The following is a 23,765-nucleotide window of genomic DNA, read 5'->3' on the forward strand; positions in this document are numbered from 1 at the left end:
GCGGTAGGTTGTACATATTTTTCCTTTATCAATTATAGTTCCCATACAGGGATCTGTTACTGTTCATAGTAAACTTAATAATGAATAACATTTTAAAATGTCTTGTACTGCTCCTGTGCGCACTCTCCCTCTCCTTGCTGCCCATGTGTATATGATCCATTTACATCAATTCTGTTATACCTGTTTTATAGATGATGATAATGTATCCTGACTTTATATGTTATATCTCCAAAAATGAGGCTGTCAAAAAGCCACCTAGCGATTTTGTTTCTTTTTGAGTGGGGAAAAGGGTCAAAAATACTTAGGAAAGTTGAAATGTGAGTTAATGGCTTGGGATTTTGAGTTCTGTTGCAAAACTAGCATTATTTTGCTGTTGCCAAGTTATTTCTTCCCAATCTATATACCTTTTATTGTCTTTTTGCATTAGCTAGTACTTCCAGCATGATGTTCAAAAGGAATGGTGAGGGGGGACATCCTTGCTTTGTTCTTGATCTTAGTGGGAATACTTTGAGCCTCTCAACATTCAGTATGATGTTAGCTGTAGATTTTTGGTAGATATGTATCAACTTGAGAAAGCTCCACTCTATTATTAGCTTGCTGATAGATTTTATCAGGAGTGGATGGGTTGTGTCAAGTGTTTTTTCTGTATTTATTGGTAATCCCCCCCTTTTTTTTATTTGATACATTAATTTTCAAATGTTGAATCAGCTTTTCGTACCAGAGATAAATCTCACTTGGTCATGACATATAATTTTTATAATACATTGCTGGATTTGATTTGCTATTATTTTGTTGAGGATTTTTACATTTATGTTCATAATATATATTGGTCTGTAGTTTTCTTACAATGTCTTTGCCTGGTTTTGATATTAGGGTAATACTGGTCTCATAGAATGAATTAGGAAAGTATTCACTTCTATTTTCTGAGAGATTATAGAGAATTGGTATAATTTCTTCCTTAAATGTTTGGTAGAATTCACCAGTGAACCCATCTTAGCCTGGTGCTTTCTATTTTGGAAGGTTATTATTAATTATGGGGTAAATTTCTTTAATAGATACAGGTTTGTTTAGATTGTCTCCTTGTGTGAGTTTTGGCAGATTTTGTCTTAAAAGGATTTGGTCCATTTCATTTAGGTTATCAAATTTGTGGACATAAGGTTGTTCTTAGTATTCCCCTTATTATCCTTTTAATAAACTGTCCATGGGATCAGTAGTAATATTACTTCTTTCATTTCTAATAGTAATTTATATCCTCTTTCTTTTCTTTGTCTAGAGTCTAATTAATTTTGTTGATCTTTCAAAGAACCAGTTTTTGGTTTCATTGATTTATCTCTATTATTTTCAGTTTTATTGATTTTCTTTGTAATTCTTTTTTCTTCTACTTCTTTTAGATTTAAATTGTCCTCTTTTTTTTTTTTTCCCCTTCTGGTTTCCTAAGATAGAAACTTAGGTTACTAATTTAGATCTTTCTTTTTTAATATATGCATTCAGTGCTATAAATTTCCCTATAAGCACTACTTTTTCTGTATGGCACAAATTTTAATAAATTGCATTTTTATTTTTATTTAGGTAATATTTTTAATTTTTTCTTGGGAGTTAATCTTTGACCTGTGTGTTACTTAGAAGTATGTTGTTTAATTCCAGTTTTTTAGTTATCTTTCTGTTACTAATTTTTTGGTTTGATTCCTTTGTGGGCTAAGAATGCACATTATTTGACTTTAGTTCTTTAAATTTGTTCAGATGTATTTTATGTCCCAGAATGTGGTTTATTTTGATGAATGTTTCATGTATGTGGCCTTGAGAAGAATGTATTATTTTCCTGGTTGTGAATGAAGTAGTTTGTAGATCCAGGATACCTAGTTTTTTGATGATTTTGAGTTCACCTATGTCCTTACTAATTATCTAGCTGCTGCTTCTGTCTGTTTCTGAGAGAGAGGTTTTGAAGTCTTCAAAGATAGTGGATTTATCTATTTCTCCTTGCATTTCTATCAGTTTTTTCCTTGCTTAGTTTGATGCTCTGTTGCTAGGTGTATAGACTTTAAGGGTTGTTGTTTCTTCTTGGAGAAATTAATCCCTTTGTCATTATGTATAATTATGTAATGCCTTTCTTATCCCTGATAATTTTACTTACTTTGAAGTCTGATCTGAAATTAATATAGCTACTCCTGCTTTCTTTCAATTAGTGTTAGCATGGTATATTTTTTTGCCATCTATTCATTTTTAAGCTATTATGTATCTTTATGTTTAAACGAGGTTTCTTGCAGACAACAAAAATTTGGGTCTTGTTTTTGATCTGTCAATTTGTTTTTTAATGGGTGCATTTAGACTATTGGCATGCAAAGTGATTATTGATATTGTTGGATTAATATTTATACTATATGTCTTCCTGTTTTCTTTTTGTTACCCTGCTCTTTGTTTCTTTTTTTGCCCTTCACTATTTCTCTGCCTCTTACAGTTTTAAGTGAACATTTTATAGGATTCTATTTTCTCTCCTTTCTTAGCGTGTCAGTTTTTGTTTTGTTTTTTACTGTTTTAATGGTTGTCCTAGAGTTTGCAGCATACATTTACAACTATTCCAAGTCACCTTTCAAAGAACACTGTACCACTTCACAGGTAGTTTGAGTACTTTATGATAACAAAATAATCCTAATTCCTCTGTCTTATTCCCTGTATCATTGCTGTCATTCATTTCATGCATATGTTATCATATATATGTAAGGTTATACTCACTAGCATGCATAATAGAATATGTAGTTGGTGTTATTTTCAAAAAACTTATGTGTTAGATCAATTAAGAATAAGAAATAGTTGTGTTTTTTCAAGATTTTATTAGAGAGAGAGATAGCATGAGCAGGGGGGGAGAGGCAGAGGGAGAAGAAGAAGCAGACTCCCCACTGAGCAGGGAGGCAGATGAGGGGCTCCATCTCAGGGTCCGGGAACAGGATGAAGGCAGATGCATTAACCAGCTGAGCCAGCACCCGGACACCCTGAAGTAGTTTTTATTTTTTACTTATTCCATCTTCAGTGCTCTTCCTTTCTTTATGTAGATCTCAGTTTTCTGATCTGTGTTATTTTCTTCTAAGAACTTTCAATGTTTATTGAAAGGCACGCCTACAGTCAACAAATTCTCTCAATTTTTGTTTGTCTGTAAAAGTCCTTATTTCTCCTTAAATTTTGAAGGATAATTTCACAGGGTACAGAATTCTGGGTTGGTGTTTTTCTTTCTCAGTTCTTTAAATATCTGATTCTGTTCTATTCTTGCTTGCTTGGTTGGTTTCTGAGTAGGCGTCATGTAATTTTTGTCCCTCTAGGTAAGGTGTCTTTCTTCTGGCTTTTTTTCAGAAATTTTTTTTAATTTTCTGTAGTTTGACAGAGATGTGCCTGGTACAGGGTAGTTAGATTTTTGGCATTTTTTCTTTAGTGCTTGAGTTTCCTGGATCTCTGGTTTGGTGTCTGACATTAGTTTGGGGAATTCTCTGTCATTGTTTCAAATACTCTATTCATTCTTTCTTTTCCTGATGTACTAGGTAAAAGGAATTATGAGATGGAAAGGGAAAGCATTCTGTACTTGTATGATTAGGTCTGAGTCTTTTAGTAAGCAGGATTGTGGACTTTGTAAGTGTGTTGCCGTCCTCCCCTCTGCCTCACTTAAGTAGACAGGGTTGGCTGGAGCTGACCGGAGTTGGATATTTCCCCTCCCCCACATACGTTCTCCAAGGACAGGCCCTGTTAAGAACAGAATGTTCAGACGTATTTCAAAATGGTTCCTTTCCCTTCCTTGTACTGGAAAGGGGATTTGTTTCTTATATTTACTTTAAGAACCTGATGGAGTTCCTGGAGGCAAACCCCACAGAATTGTGGGGGCCTTTGTACGAATGGGTTCACTCTGAACTTTTTAAAGTTTCCACACTGAGCTTCCAGCCTTTACTCAGACAGTTCAGGTTTCCCTATGTGCTGTGTCTCCCACTGTTTCCCATATCAGTTCCCACTGGTGTGACACTGTGTTTGCATGTATATCTCTAATCTTGAGGGCAGCAATTTGTCCTTTGTCATTTCCTCACAAATCCAGGAAGAGTTGTTGATTTTTCAATCTGTTCAGGTTTTTACTTTCTCTTAGGATAGAATGATTCCTTATATTTGGAACCAGAAACCAGAAGTATGTTGCCAAGTTACCTCAACTTAATGTTCTTTTTAACACGTAAAAGAATGTTACTTAGTACTCGCTTCAACTTAAAGCTTGCATTTGTTTTTTATTTTACTTGTAGCCTCTGCTCATACTTTTTCAATGTTGAAAACGGCCAAAAATTTTACATGTGAATACTTTTTTATGTGTTAAGTATATTTTTAGGTATCTAGGTGAATGGATGCATTATTTTTCTCTTTAATAATTACATCTTTTAAAATTACTTAGCTCTTGGGAATTTTTACTTTGGAAATTTCAGGGGAGAATGTTTTAGTCAACAATGTAGATGGTTGCTTGATTTCGAATTTCAGAAGAAAACACCCATGGAGATGAATATGATGACAAGCGGTAGGATGCTGCTAATGCTACTGTTTAAAAACAGTCTTAATTTTGTGCATAAAGGAAAAAACACAAAATTTGGAACATCTGTTTGAGGGCTTTTAACATATAATCTTTAAAATTTTCAAAGTATGTATGAATGTTGATAGATCTTTATAATATAATGACAAGTGGAAAAATAAGTTGAGGTGCAATATGTACAGTATGATATCTTTATTTAAATTTTAAACAGTACAAATCATACCATATGTTGTGAGTAAAAATATAGCATATATGTCCATCATGTACATCAACTTCATGGTAGTGGTTGTTCTCAATATAGTGTGAGTAAGTGATTTTTGAGGAAGGAGTTTTAAGGGACGTTCCACTATGCTGTTAAAATTTTTAATAAAATCATCTGAAGTAAATAAGTATTCTCATTTAGAAGTCTATTCTTGATTCTTCTATATATTTGAAACATTTTATAATTAAAAAAATAATATATCCTGGAGTGCCTGGGTGGCACAATGGATTAAGCATCTGATTCTTGGTTTTGGCTCAGGTGGTGATCTTTAGGATGTGGGATTGACCCCTGCATCGGGTTCTGCATTCACTGTAGAGTCAGTTTAAGAATCTCTCTCCCTCTACCCCTCCCCTCACCACACGCATCCTCTCTTTCTCTCAAATAAATACATTAATCTTAAAAAATAAATAAATAATATATCCTATTTGTTAGAAATTTGGAAACAGAAAAATAATGTACAGAAACTATCACCCAGATATTACCATTTGCATTTCATCACTTCTTTAATTTCTTTATATTTTTAAGAAACACTGAAGTGAAAAGAAAAACACAAAAGTGGTATTGTCTGTATAGTTTTGTATTTTATTTTTTAATTTTTTGGGGGAGAGCATGTGCAAGCAGAGGTAAGGAGGGGCAGAGGGAGAGAGAATCTTGAGCAGGTTCCACACCCAGTGCAGAGCCTGACATGGGACTTGATCTCACTACCGACCCTGAGATTATGACTTGAGCGAAATCCAGAGTCAGTCGCTTAACCAACTGAGCCACCCAGGTGCCCTTGTATTTCTTAGTTTTTTTGCTTTTTGTTGTTTTTTGACATATGAGTCTGAACCATAGCAAGAGTGCCTTAGCTGGTATTTTAATTACCTTTCAACATTTTAAAAATTTAACTTTTGGAAATTGAGACAAAACTCATATAACAAAAAAATCAGTATTTCATCCATTTTTAAAGTATGTAAGTTAGTGTTTTTTCATATCTTCTACTTATGTACAGAACATTTTATCACCCCGGAAGAAACTCGGTATTTTCCCAATTCCCCTTCCCTCCATTAATTTAATTTCTGCCCCTATAAACTTAACCAGTTCTAGATTTTTCGTATAAGTAAAACCCACGTAAAATATGTGACCTTTTATGTATGGCTTCCATTCACTTAGTATTATCATTCGTGTTGTTCACATGTATCAGTAATTCATTCCTTTTAATGGCTGAATGATGCATTATATGGGTATGCTGCATTTTATTTTATTTTATTTTATTTTATTTTATTTTATTTTATTTTTAGCCATCAGTTGTTGGGACAGTTGAGTTGTTCTTACATATTGATTATTATGAATAATGGTGCTAACAACATTGTGTACAAGTTTTTGTGTGGATGTATGTTTTCATTTCTCTTTAATACGTATGGAATTGTAGAGTTGTTTGGTTCACATGGTAACTTTGTGTAACTTTTTGAGAAACCTGAAGACTGTTTCCCTCAGTGGTTGTACCATGTGCATAGCATTCCTACCAACAATTTAGGAAGGTTATAATTTCTCTAAATCCTTGCCAATACTTTTTTCTGTGTTTGTGTGTTTTTAATATATCCCCTATTGGTATGAGGTCGTAACTCTTATTTTTATTATGGTAAAATACACATAAAATTTAACCATTTATAAGTACCTTAAATACATTCACCACTGCTACTATCCATCTCTATAACTTTTCATCTTAGGAAACTTGAAACTGTAATCCATTAAACAGTAATTCCCCGTTCTTCCCTCCCCTGTCCCGGACAATCACCATTCTGCTTTTGGTCTCTTTCGTTTTGATTACGCTGAGTATCTCATATAAGTTGAATCATACAGTTTTTGTCTTTTTGTCATTGGCTTATTTCACTTAGCGTAATATCATGTCCTCAGGGTTCATGCATGTTGTAAGCATATGTCAGAATTTCCTTCCTTTTTAAGGCAGAATAACATTCCACTTTGTTTAGATATACCACATTTTGTTTATGCATTCATCAGTTGATGGACACATGGGTTGCTTTTATATCTTAACAATTGTGAATGACATTGCTATGAACATAGGTGCACAAATATCTGTGAGATATTGTTTGCATTTCTTTGCAGTATCTACCCAGAAGTTCAATGCCAGATCATGTGATAATGCTGTTTTCTATTTTTTTAAGAACTACCTTTCTGTTCTCCATAGCCACTGTATCAATTTACATTCCCATCAGCAGTACACAAGGGTTCCAGTTTTTCTCACATCCTTATCAGCACCTGTTATTTTCTTTTTTTTTTTTTTTTTTTTTTTTGGATAGTAGCTATCTTAATGGGTACGGGTATGAGATGGTATCTCATTGTAGTTTTGGTTTGCACTTTCCTGGTACCTAATGATGTTGAGCATCTTTGCTTGTGGTTATTTGTATATCTGGAGAAATGTTTATTCAAGTCCTTTGCCCATTTTTGAATCAGGTTTTTCTTGTTGCCGTTGATCAGTTTTAGGAGTTCTCTATATATTCTCAATATGAATCCATTATTAGATACATCACTTCTGAATATTTTCTCTCATTCCATGAGTTGCCTTTTTATTATATTGTCTTGACAGTTTATAATTTTCCATGAAGTCCAATTTGTGAGTCTTTTCTTTTGCTGCTTTGCTTTTGGTGTCTTATCTGAGAAATCATTGCCAATTTAATGTGATGAAGCTTTTTGCCGTGTGTTTTCTTATAGGAGTTTTAGGTCTTACATTTAGATCTTTTTGAGTCAATCTTGTATATAGTGTTAGGTAAGGGTTCAACCTCATTATTTTGCACAGATGTCCAGCTTTCCCAGCACCATTTATTGAAGATTATCCTTTCCCCATTGAATGGTCTTAGCACCCTGGTTGAAAATCAGGAAGTATGTTTTCTCTAGCTTGAACTTTTTCAAGATACTTTTGGTTATTAGGGGTCTTTTGAGATGCTGTATGAATTATGGAATGGGTTTTTTACTTCTGCAAAAAACATCATTGGGATTTTGAATCTGAATACATCGACTTTGTAGATCACTTTGAGTAGTATTGTTATCTTAATACTGTCTTTCAATTCATGAATGAACATGGGATGTTTCCATTTATGTCTTTAATTTTGTATAGCAGTGTTCTAGAGTTTTCATTGTTAGAAGTCTTTCATTGTTAATTCATAAGTATTTTATTCTTGATGCTATTGAAATTGAATTTTTTCAGTAATTTCCTTTTCAGATTGTTCATTGTTGGTATAGAAATACAACTGCTATTTGTATATTGACTTTGTATCCTGCTTACTTAGCCAAATTCATTTATCGGGTCTGACTGCTTGTGTATGTGTGTAATCTAAGGTTTTCTACATATAAAATCATATTATGTACAAATAGGAATCATTTTACTTCTTTCTAATTTGGATGCCTTTCCTTTTTCTTGTCTGACTGCTCTGACTAAAACTTCAAGTACAGTTGACCCTTGAACAACACAGGTTTGAACTGTGTGGATTCACTTACGTGGATTTTTTTTTTTTTTTCAAGAGATAAAGTACAGCATATAAATGTATTTTCCTTATGATTTTTAAAATGCTTTCTTTGGCTTTATTGTAAGAATACATGGTAAAAACATGTAACATATTAAAATATGTTTCAATCAGCTGATTATGTTCAGGGTAAGGTTCCAGTCAATGGTAGGCTGTAGTAGTTAAGTTTTTTAGTGTCAAAAGTTGTATGCAAATTTGCAACTGTGTGGGGATCAGTGCCCCTAACCCCCCTGCATTGTTCAAGGGCCAACTGTATTATATTGACTAGAAGTGCAAAGGTAGGCCTTGTCCTCCTGATCTTTCAGGAAAAACTTCAGCCTTTCATCATTATGTTTGCTGTGGACTTTTCTATATATGGCTTTTACGTTATATGTTGTATATTAACAAAATGTTATAAGTGTGTATTAACACATATTTTGTATATTGATATTTTTAAAAATATTTTTAAAGATTAATTTAGAGCACATGTGCACATGTGCTTGTCGGGGGATGGGCAGAGGGAGAGAATCTTCAGGAAGACTCCCCACTGAGCACAGAGCCCAGTGTGGCCCAGTCCCACCACCCATAAGATAGTGAGATCAGTTGCTCAATGGACTAAGCCACCCAGGTGCCCCTTAAAATAGTTTTTATATATATTTCTCAGTTGGACCAAGGTATTCCTCTGGTACCTGCCTTAGGAAGGTCTCAAAGTACAGTATTCCTCAAGTCTTTGCATGTTTAGACGTGTTTTTCTATACTCTCATACTTGACATACTTGCTGCTGAATTTGTTTTTTAGTATTCTGTTGAGGATTTTTGCATCAGCGTTCATAGGTGATAACTGGTCAGTAGGTTTACTTGTAGTGTTTTTCTCTGGCCATTTACATTTAAAGTGCTTCCTGATAAGAAAGATCTTATTTCTAACATCTTGTTATTTATTTTTTACATGCCTACTAGCTTTTCTATCCCTAATTTTTTTTTTTTGGTAGTGAAATGTTTAAATATCTTTCTCATTTCCTTTTGGTATATATTATATTGCTGTTTTCTTTGTGGTTACCATGGGAGTTACATTTATCATTCTAATATTATAATACTCTTATTTCAGTTTATACTAGCTTATCTTCAGTAGCACATAAAAAAATCTCCTTACAACTGTGTTCCTACCCCTTTTGTCACAAAATTAGATTTTTATACATTGTGTGTGCAAAGACATAAACTAAGAATTCTTTTAGTTGTATTAGTCTCCTAAAGTATGTAGAAAACTAAATTTGGAATTATAAGTCAAAGTTAACATAATGCTAGCTTTTATACACTAATAATTTTTGTTTGGACATTTAGGGTCCTTTGTATTTCCATATGAATTTTGCATCAGGTTCTCCATTACAATATTCTTTTTAAGTGGCATAATTTTGTTTTATTAATTCAACAATACTTTTGTAGAACAGTGTGGACCTGGTGCTGTTTTATATGTTGATTATACAGAGTTAAATGAAGTTGATGAGCTGGTAGGGGCAATTATGAGTATCCTATTGCTTTTAAGAATGATAGTGTGAGGGACACCTGGGTGGCTCAGTGGATTAAGCCACTGCCTTCGGCTCAGGTCATGATCCCAGGGTCCTGGGAGCCTGCTTCTCTCTCCATCTCTGCCTGCTTGTGTGCTCTCTATCTCTCTTTCTCTCTGACAAATAAATAAATAAATAAAATCTTAAAGAGAAAACAAGAATGATAATGTGACAGAATGATAAAGCATACTCACTAAGGACTAAATTATTTTGCGAGGTTTTCCTTTGTTCTGTTTTTTCAAGCAACATATTTAAAATAGGTTTAAAGTAGAAGCAGCTCCAATATTTGAAATGAGTTGGTTTGGAGTTCTTACATAAGAACTCATTTTCTGACTTGGGGCAAATTGTTTGACAATTTACCTTCATTCACTTTTCTTACAAATGAAATATAAGAAACATTTTAGTTACAGAGTTTATTAATTACATTTATGTCAAATTCGATCTTTACCAGTTGAAAATAAACATAATAACAGCTCTGAATACTGTGAGAAGTTTTTTGGTAGCCAAATGACATGAAGTTGAAAACATTTTATGTCTAATCTCTAAAATGTAAATGTAAGTTGTCTACTACATTCCTCATTTGGTATGTTTCTTTTTAAACTGCTTAATGTCTCTTACAAGTTATGTCTTCAGAATTTTTTTAATGAAGTACTCTGTTTTCAAAGCACCATTTCCAAACATTTTTGAATATGCTTTTAGATTCGTGTCCTATAGTTTCTAAACTTTTTTTTTTTTTTTTTTGTCAGGGTCAAGTACTTAAGAGTAGAGTCTTTGGAGCCAAACTGCCATGGTCTGGTTTCCTCTTTCCTGGATTTCAGTTTTTATCACTAGGAGTTATTTAAACCACCCCCATGTCTATTAAATCAGCTATAAAATGGAAGTAATAATAGTATCTATGTTATATGCTTTAAATGAGTTAATGTGTAAAGCATTATAGGAACACAGAAGTTGATGAGTACATATTTGTTTTTACCTCTGTGTTAGCACTCACCAACGACAGAGCTGATGCAGATGAAATAGTACTGGGAACAATACATACTGTTGCCGCCTATAGAATTTTTTTTTTTTTTGATGGTTTTATCCTCTGCCTTTGTAATCAGTCCTCTCCTTAACCCATATTTCTTGCAACCGCAGATCTGATTTCTATCTACATATTTTTGGGAATTTGTTTTCCATAATGCCAAATTGTAGAAACATGCAGTAAAAGGTGGTTCTTTATGTATGGCTGACTTCACTTAGCATAAGACTTTTGAGAGTCATCCATGTTTTTGCATGTTTTAGTAGTTTGTTGCTTTTTATTGCTAATTAGTATGGTGTACTATATGGATATACTGTTTATTTTTCCCAATTTTTGGCATTTTTATGATGTAGTAGTTATAAGTATTTGCATACAGTTCTGCATATGAGCATATATTAGTATTCCTTTTGGACCGATGCCTAGGTGTGTAGGGGGGTTGCTGGTTTGTAATATAAGTACCTATTTAATTTTATAAGCAGCTGCCAAAACCGTTTTCCAGAGTGGCCATGTTATTTTTCATTCCTTCCACCAAAATATGAGGCATTGCATTTACTCTGCTTTTACCAGCATGTAATATGTTCAGATTTTTAAATTTCAGCCATTCGAGTAGGTATGTAGTGGTATCTCATGGTTTTAATTTGCTTCTCTCCAATGAGTAACATTGAGCATCTTTTCATGTGCTTATTTCGCATTCTGATTTTTCTTTGAAATGTCTCTTCAGACCTTTTGCCTGTGTTTTGCTTGGGTTGTTTTCTTATTATTGAGTTATAAGAGTTCTTTATATTTGGAAACAAGTTTTCTATCAGATGTATGTTTTGTAAACATTTGTTCCCAGTCTGTAGCTTGTCCTTTTATTTTTTTAACAATATTTTTCTAAGAACAGAAATTTTCTTGCCTCATTATACTGGTTGGAACCTCTAACAGTGTTCAGTAGAAGCAGTGAGAACTTTTTTATCCTTTCCTTCCTGATTTTAAAGGGAAAGCATTCAAACTTTCACCATTAAGTATGATGTTAGTTGTTTTTTATAGATGTCCTTTACCATAGCTTAAGGAAGTTTTCTTATATTTTCAATTTGAGAATACTTATCACGAATGGGTGTTAGATTTTGTCAATAGCTTTTTTGTATCTGTTGAGATGATCATATGGTTTTGTCCCTAATTATATTCAATATTTCTCTTCTTTGATACTGTTGACATTTGGGGACAGGCAGCTATTTCTTATGTTGCCAAGTGTTTAGTGTATCCCTTACATCCACACACTAGATGCCAGGAGTACTTTCTCCTTAGTCCACAGTTGGGAACCACTGCGTTGTTGTTGGTTTTTTTTTGTTTGTTTTTTGTTTTTTTCAGATGTTAAAACAACCTTGAATTCATGGAATCAATTCCACTTGTTCATGATACACAATCCTTTTTTTTTTTTTTATTGCTAGTTTTGTGTTGTTCATATTTTGTTAAGAATTTTTTTTTTTCCATCTCTTTCCACGAGGGATTATTAACATGTAGTTTTCTTTTCCTGTGATGTCTTTGTCTGTTTTTTTTTTTTTTTTTTTAAGATTTTATTTATTTACTTGAGAGAAAGCTTGCGCAAGAGCACAAGCAATGGGGAGGGGCAGAAGGAGAGGGAGAAATGGAGTTCAGCCCTGGGAGCTTGATCCCAGGACCCTGGGATCATGACCTGAGGCCAAGGCAGATGCTTAACTGACTGAGCTATGGAGGCTCCCCTGTCTGGCTTTGATCTCAGGGTTATACTGGGCTCTTAAAATATTTAGGGAAGTGTTTCTTCTCTGTTTTCTGAAAGTATCTTTATAGGATTGGTATTGTGTCTTCCATAACTGTTGATAATTTTCACCCAGTGAAACCATCTGAACCTGGGAAGATTTTTAATTACAAATTCATTTTTTATTTACATAATTCTGTTCTGATTTTGTTTCTTTATGAATAATTTGGTAAAATATTTCTTTTTTGAAAGTTTTCATGTATATGACCTGATTCATTGGCATAAATTATTCATCATACTCCTTTATAATTCTTTGAATTTCTATACAGTCTATAGTGATGTTACCTCTCTTATTCCTAGTATTGGTCATTTGTATCTTTTTTCTTGGTCAGTCTAGTTAAAAGTTTATTCGCCTTCTGGTTTTGTTTCTTTTTCTCTGTATTTGCTTTCTATTTCATTGAATTCTTGACTTTTATTATTCTATTTTGTATTTGGTTTGCTCCTTTATAGCTTCTTGGTGTTAAAGTCAAGTTGTTTTAGCTGTTTGTTTTTCTAATATGAAATTTAAATTACGCTTTTCATCAGTGCTTTAGCTATACTCCATATATTTCGGTATGTTGTGTTCTCATTGTCATGTAGTTAAAATATCTTTCTAATTCTTGATTCTTTGACCCATGGGTTCTTTAGAAGCATGTTTTTTAGTTTCCTAATATTTGGGAATTTCCCAGGCATTTTTTCCTCCTGATTTCTAGTTCCATTGTTGAAGAATTCTAATTCAGGAGTTTTAATATTAACATGTCAAAGACTGAGTTAAAAAAAAAAAAAAAACCCTATCCAAACCTACCATCGCTTGGCCTTCCTCTTCCCCACTGATGGGTTGTAGTGCTGCAAGATAGAAAACTAGGAGTTCTCAACTTTTTTCTCTACTACTCTCTAATTCTAGTAGTTCATCAAAAACATGTTCATTTGGCTTTGAACATAGCTTCTCCTCTATGTCTGCATTCCTGCCACTGTAAATTTGGACTTCAACACTCAGTCATATATACCATCCTCCCATCTTGTATTTCTGTTACCAACAGGTAATACAACAGGTTATAAATACAACAGGTTATAAGGACCTTATGCCACTCAGTGTCTATACTTACCATGTGGTCTCAGTCATACTGTGCTTTGACTTTAGTTCTTGCTTTTGTGTCTTACCTCTCCAGTTGGGTCATGACTTGAGTTATAATTTGTGTGTCCAGCATAGCCTTGCAGAGTTTTGTCTATTAGTAAATATAGCAGAATATGTTTGATTCCTTTTCTCATTCTCTCTCAGCCCACACAGTTGGTTTTAGGGTTTGAGGTAATTTTTAGGATATGGACTATACTTAGTATATTTTATAAGTATTTTTTGGTAATAGATTGTAGCAGGACTGGGCCCAGTCAGTCACAGTAGACTACATAAGGAGAGTTTTAGGAAAAGAAGTATTAACTATGATAGAAGAGTAATACAGAAGGAAATGCTATATGATATACTAGGGCTGAGGGAAGGTAGTCAAGGAAGGACAAACTTAGGATTCAGGTTTCATTAGAGAGAGTGTGGTTCCGCCCACCAGGCCCAGAGAACTTTGATGGTTAGCACAGCCTAGAGCTGCTTTGGAGCTGCATGACAGGTGATTGGCTACCCTCTGGAGTGAGGCATTCAGGAGTGGGGAGTTGGTAACCTATAGCATTGTGTGCAGTGGAAGTTTGGGTACCAGCAGGGGCAAGAAGCTTTTAGACTGTATTGTATAGGGCTTTTGGTTACCATGTCAAGAGGACTACAGAAAAGTTATTACTAGACCAAGGCTGCAGATTCATAGGAGGATCGTGTTCTGCTACATGGCCAGGGTCAGCACTACAAGATGTTCTCACACCCATACCACCAACACCAACGTACACCTGAAATGGTTGGAGAGCCTCTGCTACAGTGTTCCTTCAGCACCCTCTACGAGGAAACCTTAACATCATACTCACTTTGAAGGAGAAGTACTTAGTATTCTGTTGTTTATCATAGAATATATATTGAAGCGTGCATTTGGAGCTAAGACGCAATAAAATAACTGACACACAAATATAAAGCACTGAATGGTCATTTGCAAGTTTTCCCTGCCAACATTTGTCTTCTCTACCTTCAGTTCACTGAATAGCCTTTTTTTCTCAGTCGCTAGGTAGAATCATTTTTTTTTTTCTTCTTTGTTGATCTACCTGCCCTAGCCTTCTTGCCCCTGTTTTTGGGATTCCATTTTATTTCTGGAGCATCTCATCCTCTGAGAACACTATTTCTTCTAGTCTCCCCACTTAGAATTAGGCTTTTTTGGGACACCTGGGTGGCTCAGGTCATGATCCCAGGGTCCTGGGATCATCAAGCCCTGCGTCCTCAGGCTCCTGGCTCCCTCTGCCTACCACCCCCCCGCCATGTTCGTTTTCTCTCTCCCTCAAATAAATATAATCTTAAAAAAAAAAAAAAGAATTAGGCCTTTCTGAACATTCTTTTCATTCCCATTTCCCTGGTAGCTGTTTTCCTTTCTAAAAATCATCTTTGGTCTCTCTAATTTGTCTCTTGGTCTCTGATTTTGGTATTGGCACTTGGTTCCATCTCACTTCTCCACTCTCTAGAGATTGGCTATTATAAGAATAATTTCCAATCATCCCTGGAAATTTTTTTCACTTTTAAAATGTCAGTATTTTAATATACTACCTTCCCTATTTACATTTTAGCATAGATCAAACTAGTTTCAGTGGGGGAAAGGGGATGTGTTTTGTCACACATATACTACAGTGTTGAATTCAAAGCAATCTTTCATTACTCTAACAGAAGACAGCCTGATAATATATCTTTAAGCGCTGTAAACTAGGAATGTTTTCTCTTTCCTTCCTCTCCCCTCCTTTCATTCCTCGGGTGTGTGTTTGCTTTACAGTTCCCCCAAAGATTACATGTCACCTGTAGTTTGTTTTAATGTACTAGCAGAGTCCTTTTAAACGTAAATTCCTTGAAATCAGGTGTGTGTGTGTATATATATTTTAAATAAAGATGACATTTTTGCTCTTGGCATAAGTAAGTATTTAGAACTTGTGCATTTGAAACTTAAAATTCAGTTTTCTAAACCAAACCATTATTTTCAGAGGAGCATATAAACTTATCTGGGAATTATTTCTTAGGTTGGTTTTTTTTAGACAGTAGAGATTTGTCATTTTTTTGAGCCTTTCATTAATTGCAGGTTCCTTTTCTGATTCAGAGTCTTTGAGAATTTTACTGACATACCCTAGAAATTATTGTAGGACTATCAATTTCTTGAGGATATAGATTATTTATTGCTTATTGTTCTTGGTTATAGTGTATGAAAATTCCTGATGATAGGTTTTCAAAAATGGATGTTCATAATTAGAATTGTATGTAAGATATATATATTCAAATGATGAAAACTTACAGATTAAGGTGTTATGCCTAAGAAAACCAGTCACATATAAAAATGGAGATTTGCTGAATAAATTTATTTAGTTAAAATCTCAATTTGTTGATATTAATCATTTTAAAATAGAAAGTAAAGCAAATAGAAAAATATGATTTTTTTTTCTTTTAAGATGATTCTTTTTCCTGAAAACTGCATAAGAACAACAGAAAAATCAGGGCTATTTATAAAATGTCTGACTCTTGCCCAATGTTCTAAATACATATATTAAGTGGATCTGAATATCTGAATAACCATTGTACTTTCTTTAAGCATATAACTTTAGCTTTTTGTAGTACAAGTGTACTAAATATTTAACTTTGTTTATTTAGCAGGAACATTTATAAACATTTGCCTGTTTGTGTTTTAGGTAAAATCTGTAAAAACTGGGTCAGTTTTTTGGACAATGTGCTGCTGCTTATCGTATTTCTATATGGTAAGAATTCATATTTGAAACTATATGAGGTCTAGCAAGTATTTGGCAATTAGACCAATTCCTCTTCGTCATCATTTTCTTCTCATCTAGACTAGTTCTCCACTTCCTTTCTCCTGAAATCTTTAAGACGCTTAATGCATTCCTATTTATTACTGCCATCCTCTTCCCTACCTCCGTCCTTGGCGTGTGTATGGACTTTGTTTTAGTGGGAGAGCTAATATTCAACCCCTCAAATATAATATTTGCAGCAAGAAAAACAAAAATTTTCCTTTTCAGATGTTTAACTTTTTCTAAATAATGGTCCTATCCTCTAGGAACTATCTATATACATTTTACAATAGATTACTTAAGATTAGGAATCAAAATTAGGAATCAAATTACCAAAATTCATTCTCCTGCCTTTCCTCCCCACAGCACAGCCTATATAGTAGTTTTATGCTGAAAATTAGTGATAATTTTAGGTAAGCTTTTTTCCCATTTTTAAACAAATATCATGGAATATATGCATCCAAATTATCCATGCCCCTTTTAAAATGGTTAAAGCCTAAGACATATTCTGTGCTGTTGTACCCATTCTCTTTGAAGCTTACATTTGAATTTTGAAGGTAATTTGAAGTCCTTCAGTTAGGACCTGTGCTCAATCATAGTAACATTGTTTTTGGTGCGAAATAGCATGGGACTGAAGCACTAAACTGGTATTCCTATATGCATTGTACACTGAAGGTTGGTAGTTCATTACAAGTGGTCCTGAAACGTTTTAGACAAGGGTAGCATTGTTACAATATATATGTTAACATCTCTTCTCCTAATGTGACTTGGTAAAATGGTTCCTCTAAGCTTTTAATTATTAGTGCACACCTAAAATTTTTATCTTGACAAGAGCTTATTGCCTATTGAATGTACTCAGAAAAGTAATATTCTTGATTGAGAATAAACCTTATCTTTAGAATCTTTATTAATTTAGACCAGGACAGGGATGGCTGGCTGACTCAGTTGGTAGAGCATGTGACTCTTGATCTCAGGGTCATGGAGTTCAAGCCTCACTTTCCGCATATCGCTTACTTAAAAAAAAAATTAGACCAGAACATACTCAGTTATTCTGATTAAATAGAATCTTCTGATTTTATGATATATGCTAAATATTAAAATGGAATCTTGATTTGTAATCCATTAGTAGGAAGTAATTTCTACTCGAGGTAGCACTTTTATTTTGAATATCTCAAAACATATCCAGATTATCTGAGTGTTCCTCGTAATTCACTTGTTGGCTGGTGCTAACATTGATTGTTCTTATTCTCAGTCAAGCTTCTTGCAATGTAATTATCAAAAATGGGGGAAGTAAGATCCTTTTTTTTCTTTTAAAAATTTATGATCTATATCCAAAGAATCCTTACCCTCATGAAAAAGACTTTTTACTACCGATTGACAAATTATAATGTTCTTAGTGTTCTTATTTAATTTGACCATTTATCCAGTGAACATAGAATACCATGTTGGATTTATGGGATTGTGTTATTTTAATAATCAATAAAAATAAGTAGAAATAGTTTTTTTGTAAGTTATATAAATATTTTAAGCATATCTCAAAATTGTTAAGAATCGTATTTATGTCTGTTCATTATATGTTTAGATTGTCATGACAAATAAAACTTACCTAATTTTTTAAAGCAAACATCTTAAATTATTTAACTTTGCATTTCTTAACTCGTAGGTCTCTGCTTGGGGTGGCTATGTGTTCATTATCAACCTTATTCCACTGCATGTATTTGTGTTGTTACTGATGCAGAGATATAGCAAGAGAGTGTACATAGGTAAGTGATTTGACTTTTGAAATTTCGGCTTCTAAGAGATGTTTCATATACGTTCTTTTCATTGAACAGCCATTTCTGTTTGGCCATATTACTCATAAGAAGGTAAAAATAATTTTTTTTTTTTTTTTTTTGCATTGATAAGGTGGGTCGGCATTTTTACCCAGGTGCATTGCTACCAACTTTTCCTTGAGTTTTTCTTTTATTTTTGTAGAAATTAGTCTATACATACTAAATTTAATATTAGTTAGCCCAGCCTTTTTTGGGGGGTGGGAATGGGCATTCTATAATGAAATCATTTACATATACATATTATTCAAATTTGGCTTAGTCACTATGAGATTAAATATCCTCAAAATAAACAGTGTTATAAATTTTTGAAAGCCCTCTCTGTATAATATATGGCAGTATTAGTCTGTTTGGGATGCTAAAACAAAATACTACAGGCTAGGTAACATATAAACAACAGAAATTTCTCACAGTTCTGGAGACTGGAAAGTCCCAAGATTAAGGTACCAGAATGGTCACATTCTAGTGAGGGTTCCTTTCCTGGTTCATACCTGGTACCTTTTTGCTTTGTCCTTACGTGGTAGAAAGGCTGAGCTAGTTCTCTGAACTACTTTTAAAATGGTACTATTCCATGGAGCCCACAGTACCTTTATTACCTCCCAAAAGCTACCTCATAATACCATCATCTTGGGCATTAGTTTTAAACTTAAGAATTTGGTGGGGGGACACACTGATTCAGACAGTAGCATAGACTGAACCTTTTTTCTATGAACTTTATTTTCTCTCTGGGGTTTAAAACCTGTCTTCTGAATAAGATGCTTAATAGATGTTGTCTCATATCTTAGAGCTCATTTTCTATGACAGACAGAACTTTTATATGTAGAATTAATCAGAAAAGTTGTGGTCTGAACACAATGTCCTAGTAAAATAATACAATTCCATTATGGTAATGCTGTTGGTAAGCAGTAACACAAAGATATAAACTTATTTACTTAATTAAAGAAAAAAAATAGTAGTTTGGCATGATTAAACACTTAAACATAAGAGTTACCATATAAAAGTTTTAAACAGGAGCACTGTCCCAACTTCCCTTGAGTGTTAGCTCTAGGAACTAACTAAGGGTGAGAATTAAGAAACGATCTTGTATTTGATGGATAGGATTTCTCTGGTAACTTTACGAGAGTAAGTACACTATTAATACTGCTTTAGTTGGCTCTTGAAAATATTTCTTCTTTTCAGGGGGATAAAAAATACAGTAGTTTGGGGATACTATGTATGTGTGTGAAGTTAGATTAGTGAACGCCTCAGATAACTTGATGATATTCAGACTCTGTACCTCACCTTCCTTGTTCCTTAATCGCTTATTCCATTCATATAACTAAGAGTATATTAGGTAAGTTTTATGCTCTTTCATAGTTTGCTTCTAAATGGATGGAAAGTGATGGTATAGAACAATCAATTCTTTCTTTATCCTGAATGTATCAAGATTTAAGTTCAATTTAACCTAATGATCCTGAAAAATATGAAAGCATCATAAAATATATGTACAAGTTGTCCTCTCATTTTACCACATAACATTCTTTGTATTCTCTCTCCTTGTGAGCAGAAACATTTGGATAAAGAAATAATGATTGACAAATGGCAAACTCATAACCATACATTGATTGGGTTCTCAGTATCAAATTAAATGAAGTAAAAAATAAATCATTTGAAATAATTATGAAAATTATTTATCCCTTTCAGTAAATTTTTTCCATATGTCTTTAGAATATGTTGGTAAGCCAGAGAAAACTCAAGTTTGTTCACATGTGGAAAGGGGAGCACATGGAAGATAATATGGTTGTATAGGGTAGGTGTGGCACAGGAATGGAGTGAACTGGGTAGGTAAGGGAAAAGAAAAGCCCCTACTACTTGAAATTTGGGTGGGGAAGAATTGTTGTATAAAGTTAAATTTATTTTGTTAAGAAATATTTTGGACTTGGTATATGTAGCTATGTTGGAATGTGAATTATATAAAATTATGTTACAAGTAGGATTCTGATGTTTTAACAAGAAAAAAGAACACCCACATCTTATTTGCATTTATAGAAAGACTGGCTTGCAGGTATCACATAACGCTAATAAGATGTAAAATTATTTAAACTTTGTAAAAATTTATTACACTTTTTATCAAAGAAATTACTAAAGATATGGAGACATATTTAGGGGTGTTCACTATGATGGAAGTTATAATCGTGAAAATAGTTTAAATGCCCACTAGAGAAATTTTAATTTCTCTAGTGGACATTTAAATTACACTTAAATTATAGTGTTGCCATATATGAAATATTATGATATCATTAAAATTGGTATTTGATAATATAAGAAAATGTTAATAAAAAGCAGACAGCAAGGACTACTACTGATATTTTTTTCTTCATACTTTTCTCTGCTTTCCAGATTTTCTCTAATGAACATGTACTAAAGTCATAATAAACGAGACTTGCTCTTTCATTTATAGAAATGTGAATTTTATCTCTGATGGTTTATAATGGTCTTGTTAGACTAATAATTTAAGGAGAAGGAAGAAATTAATTTCTTAGTATTGATAAATGATTTTTAAATGTCACTGAGGAGTTTGTTTTATTGTCTGTTTTAGTGAAGTCATTTGAGTAAGGAGAGTAACAATCACATTTTTTGTAACAATTACTTTTTATATCCACAGTGTATTTTTATGGTAATATTTACTGATGGAATCATCCTATAACGAGTTAAGTATTATAGACATACTACATACTTTAGTTCTGTACAAATTATTCTAGGATTGTAAAGTTTGTGAGTGAAGAAAGGTAATCCTGCTATTGAGTTCATTAAAATTAAAACCAGAAGGGTGCCTGGCTGGCTCATTCCATGGAGCATGTAACTCTAGACCTCAGGGTGGTGAATTCAAGCCCCACATTAGGCATAGAGCTTACTTTAAAAAAACAAAACAAAATTTTTTTTAAAGACTTTATTTATTTGACAGAGCACAAGCAGAGGGAGCAGCAGGCAGAGGGACAAGAAGCAGGCTCCCCACTGAGCAGGGAGCCTGATGGCGGGACTTGATCCCAGGACCCCAAGACCATGACCCAAGCCAAAGGCAGATGCTTAACCGACTGAGCCACCCAGGTGCCCCCCCCCCAATTTTTTTGATTAAAAAGTAAAACCAGGGATGCCTGGTGGCTCAATTGGTTGGGTCATGATCCCTGGTCCTGGGATCAAGTCCCACATCAGGCTCCTTGCTTGACAGGGGGTCTGCTTCTCCCTCTGCCTCCCATTCCCCCTGGTTGTGCTCTCTTTCTCTGCAAATAAATAAAATCTTTAAAAAATAAAATAAAAAGTAAAACCCAAAATAGTAAAACCATAAATTTTAGGCATCATATTATACTTGGCATATATAAACAAAGCATACACTAAATAACAGAAGAACTTAAATATTGCATGTAAAAATTCTAGGATACAAAAGCTGGAAGCACTAGAATTTAGTTTGTCTAATTTTACCCTAGGAAATTTAAGCAAATTGGTTCACTAGAGAATTAAATGTTTAATAGATACTAAGTTTTGTGCTAGCCATTAAGATGCACAGATGATCAAAGATGGTCCTTTTCTAGGGATCTTATATTATACAACATAATTTCATTATTACAGTGTAATTCTAGCATATGAACAAAATGGAAATGAGAAGGAGTTTTAACTTTTGAGTTTCAGGAAAGTCTTGCCTTGTTAGGCTTTCCAATTGACTATGTCCTTCTGAAAGTTTTGGAGGTAAATCTTGATCTTGAGAGGAGGAAATAATATGGGAAATAGACTTAGAGAGAGTTTGTGATGATGTAACTATAAATGAGAGGTGCCGTATCAGGGTTAAGAGTATGAACTGCAAAGCCAAATTAACAGGATTCAATTCCTGGTCTAGTCACTTACTAGTGGTGCAACTTTGGGCAGATTACTTATTTCTTTATGTTCTAATGTCCTCACGTAAACAAATGGAGATAATGATTCCCACCTTGCGGAACTTTAAGATTAAATGAAAAGTGCTATTTAAGTGCTTGCCTCTGCTGTTGATATTTAAATTTATGAAGGAATAACTAGACAGGAAGAAAGAGTTCCAGAGGCTGAGAGGTGATGATAAAGACTGAGGGTATCTAAAGATTTTTTTTTTTTTAATGAAAATATACTTTCACTATATCTATTTTTGTTTATGAGAAAAATAGCAGAGAAATAACACTGGTATGTTACTTAAAATAACAAATAGCAACTAAAACACATTAATAGAGTGGTATGCTTATTTTTATTTATAATTTTAAAATTTAAGATAATATTGTATGTAACTGAGAAAGTCAAATATTACTACAAAGCTTATAAGCAAAATCACTTTTTTTTCCATGTTTTCCTTAATGGCTCACTCCCTAAATTCTTAAGTTGAGACAACCACTTTCGGTTCTTTCAGTTGTTTCTTTGGGTTTTTACCACTAATAAGCTTCTAAGGATTCTGGTCATCAGTTCCAACATGTGGGGGTGGTTTTCCTACACCATCAAACAGTTCTCTGATACTAGCTGAGTATCATAACACTCAGCTCAATTCTGATACTGTCTATCCTTAGGTAGTGTCAGATGTCACAGGTTAAGGGTTTAGTCCCACATGACTAGCCACTCTGCTTTATATGCCAGTCACAATTCCAGGTTGTTACTTGTGCTTTTGACCATATGGCTGTAAATCATAGGTTCCCATGATCCCCTCCTTGGTTTGATTAATTTACTAGAGTAATTATAAGATTGCAGATTTATTATAAAAGGATATAATTCAGGAACAGCCAGATGGAAGAGATGCATTGAGCCAGGTATGGGGAATGCCAGGCACTCCACTTTCCCCAGATCTCCACTTATTCAACCTGAAGTTTTTGGAACCCTGTCCTTTTGAAGTTTTATGGAGGCTTCATTACATAGTCATGATTGATTAAACCATTGGCCATTTGAATTTAATCTTTAACCTTTCACCCATACCTGGAGGTCAAGGGGTTGGGATTGAAATTCTGATCCACTAATGATGTGGTTGGTTCCCTTTGACAACCAGCCTTTATCCTTAGGTGAGATGCAAAAGTCACCCAGTAACATAATAAAAAACACCTTAATCATTCTCATCACTTAGGAAATTCCAGGTATTTGGGGGCTCTGTGCCAGGAACATTGGATCAAGACCAAATATATATTTCTTATAAAACATAGTAGCACAACTTGAAACTCCTATTTCTTGATTTTTATTTTCCAATTTTAGATGCTATCTGTTGATCATCTATTATTTCTACTCAGATTTAGCTGCCGTCCATTAATTTCTACTTAGACACAAATATACTTTCCTATCTCTGCTCCTGAATGCATTCTTGTCAAAAATAAAATCTGATGTCTGCTATAGGAAAGACTACC

General features: G+C 33.8%; 1 protein-coding gene across 2 annotated transcripts in view; it reads left to right on the plus strand.

Annotated features, from left to right (window-relative positions):
- STT3B (STT3 oligosaccharyltransferase complex catalytic subunit B) overlaps positions 1 to 23,765 on the plus strand; it is a 97,745-nt gene that overhangs the window by 47,149 nt on the left and 26,831 nt on the right. For both annotated transcript variants that reach the window (XM_032861031.1, XM_032861032.1), the window contains exons 4-5: positions 16,445 to 16,510; positions 18,222 to 18,321. In XM_032861031.1, the coding sequence (XP_032716922.1) occupies positions 16,445 to 16,510; positions 18,222 to 18,321 (166 nt within the window). The remainder of the gene's footprint in view (positions 1 to 16,444; positions 16,511 to 18,221; positions 18,322 to 23,765) is intronic.

Source organism: Lontra canadensis, unplaced genomic scaffold, assembly GCF_010015895.1.
Source record: "Lontra canadensis isolate GAN:19392208 unplaced genomic scaffold, GSC_riverotter_1.0 scaffold20, whole genome shotgun sequence".
NCBI classification, from domain to species: Eukaryota; Metazoa; Chordata; class Mammalia; order Carnivora; family Mustelidae; genus Lontra; species Lontra canadensis.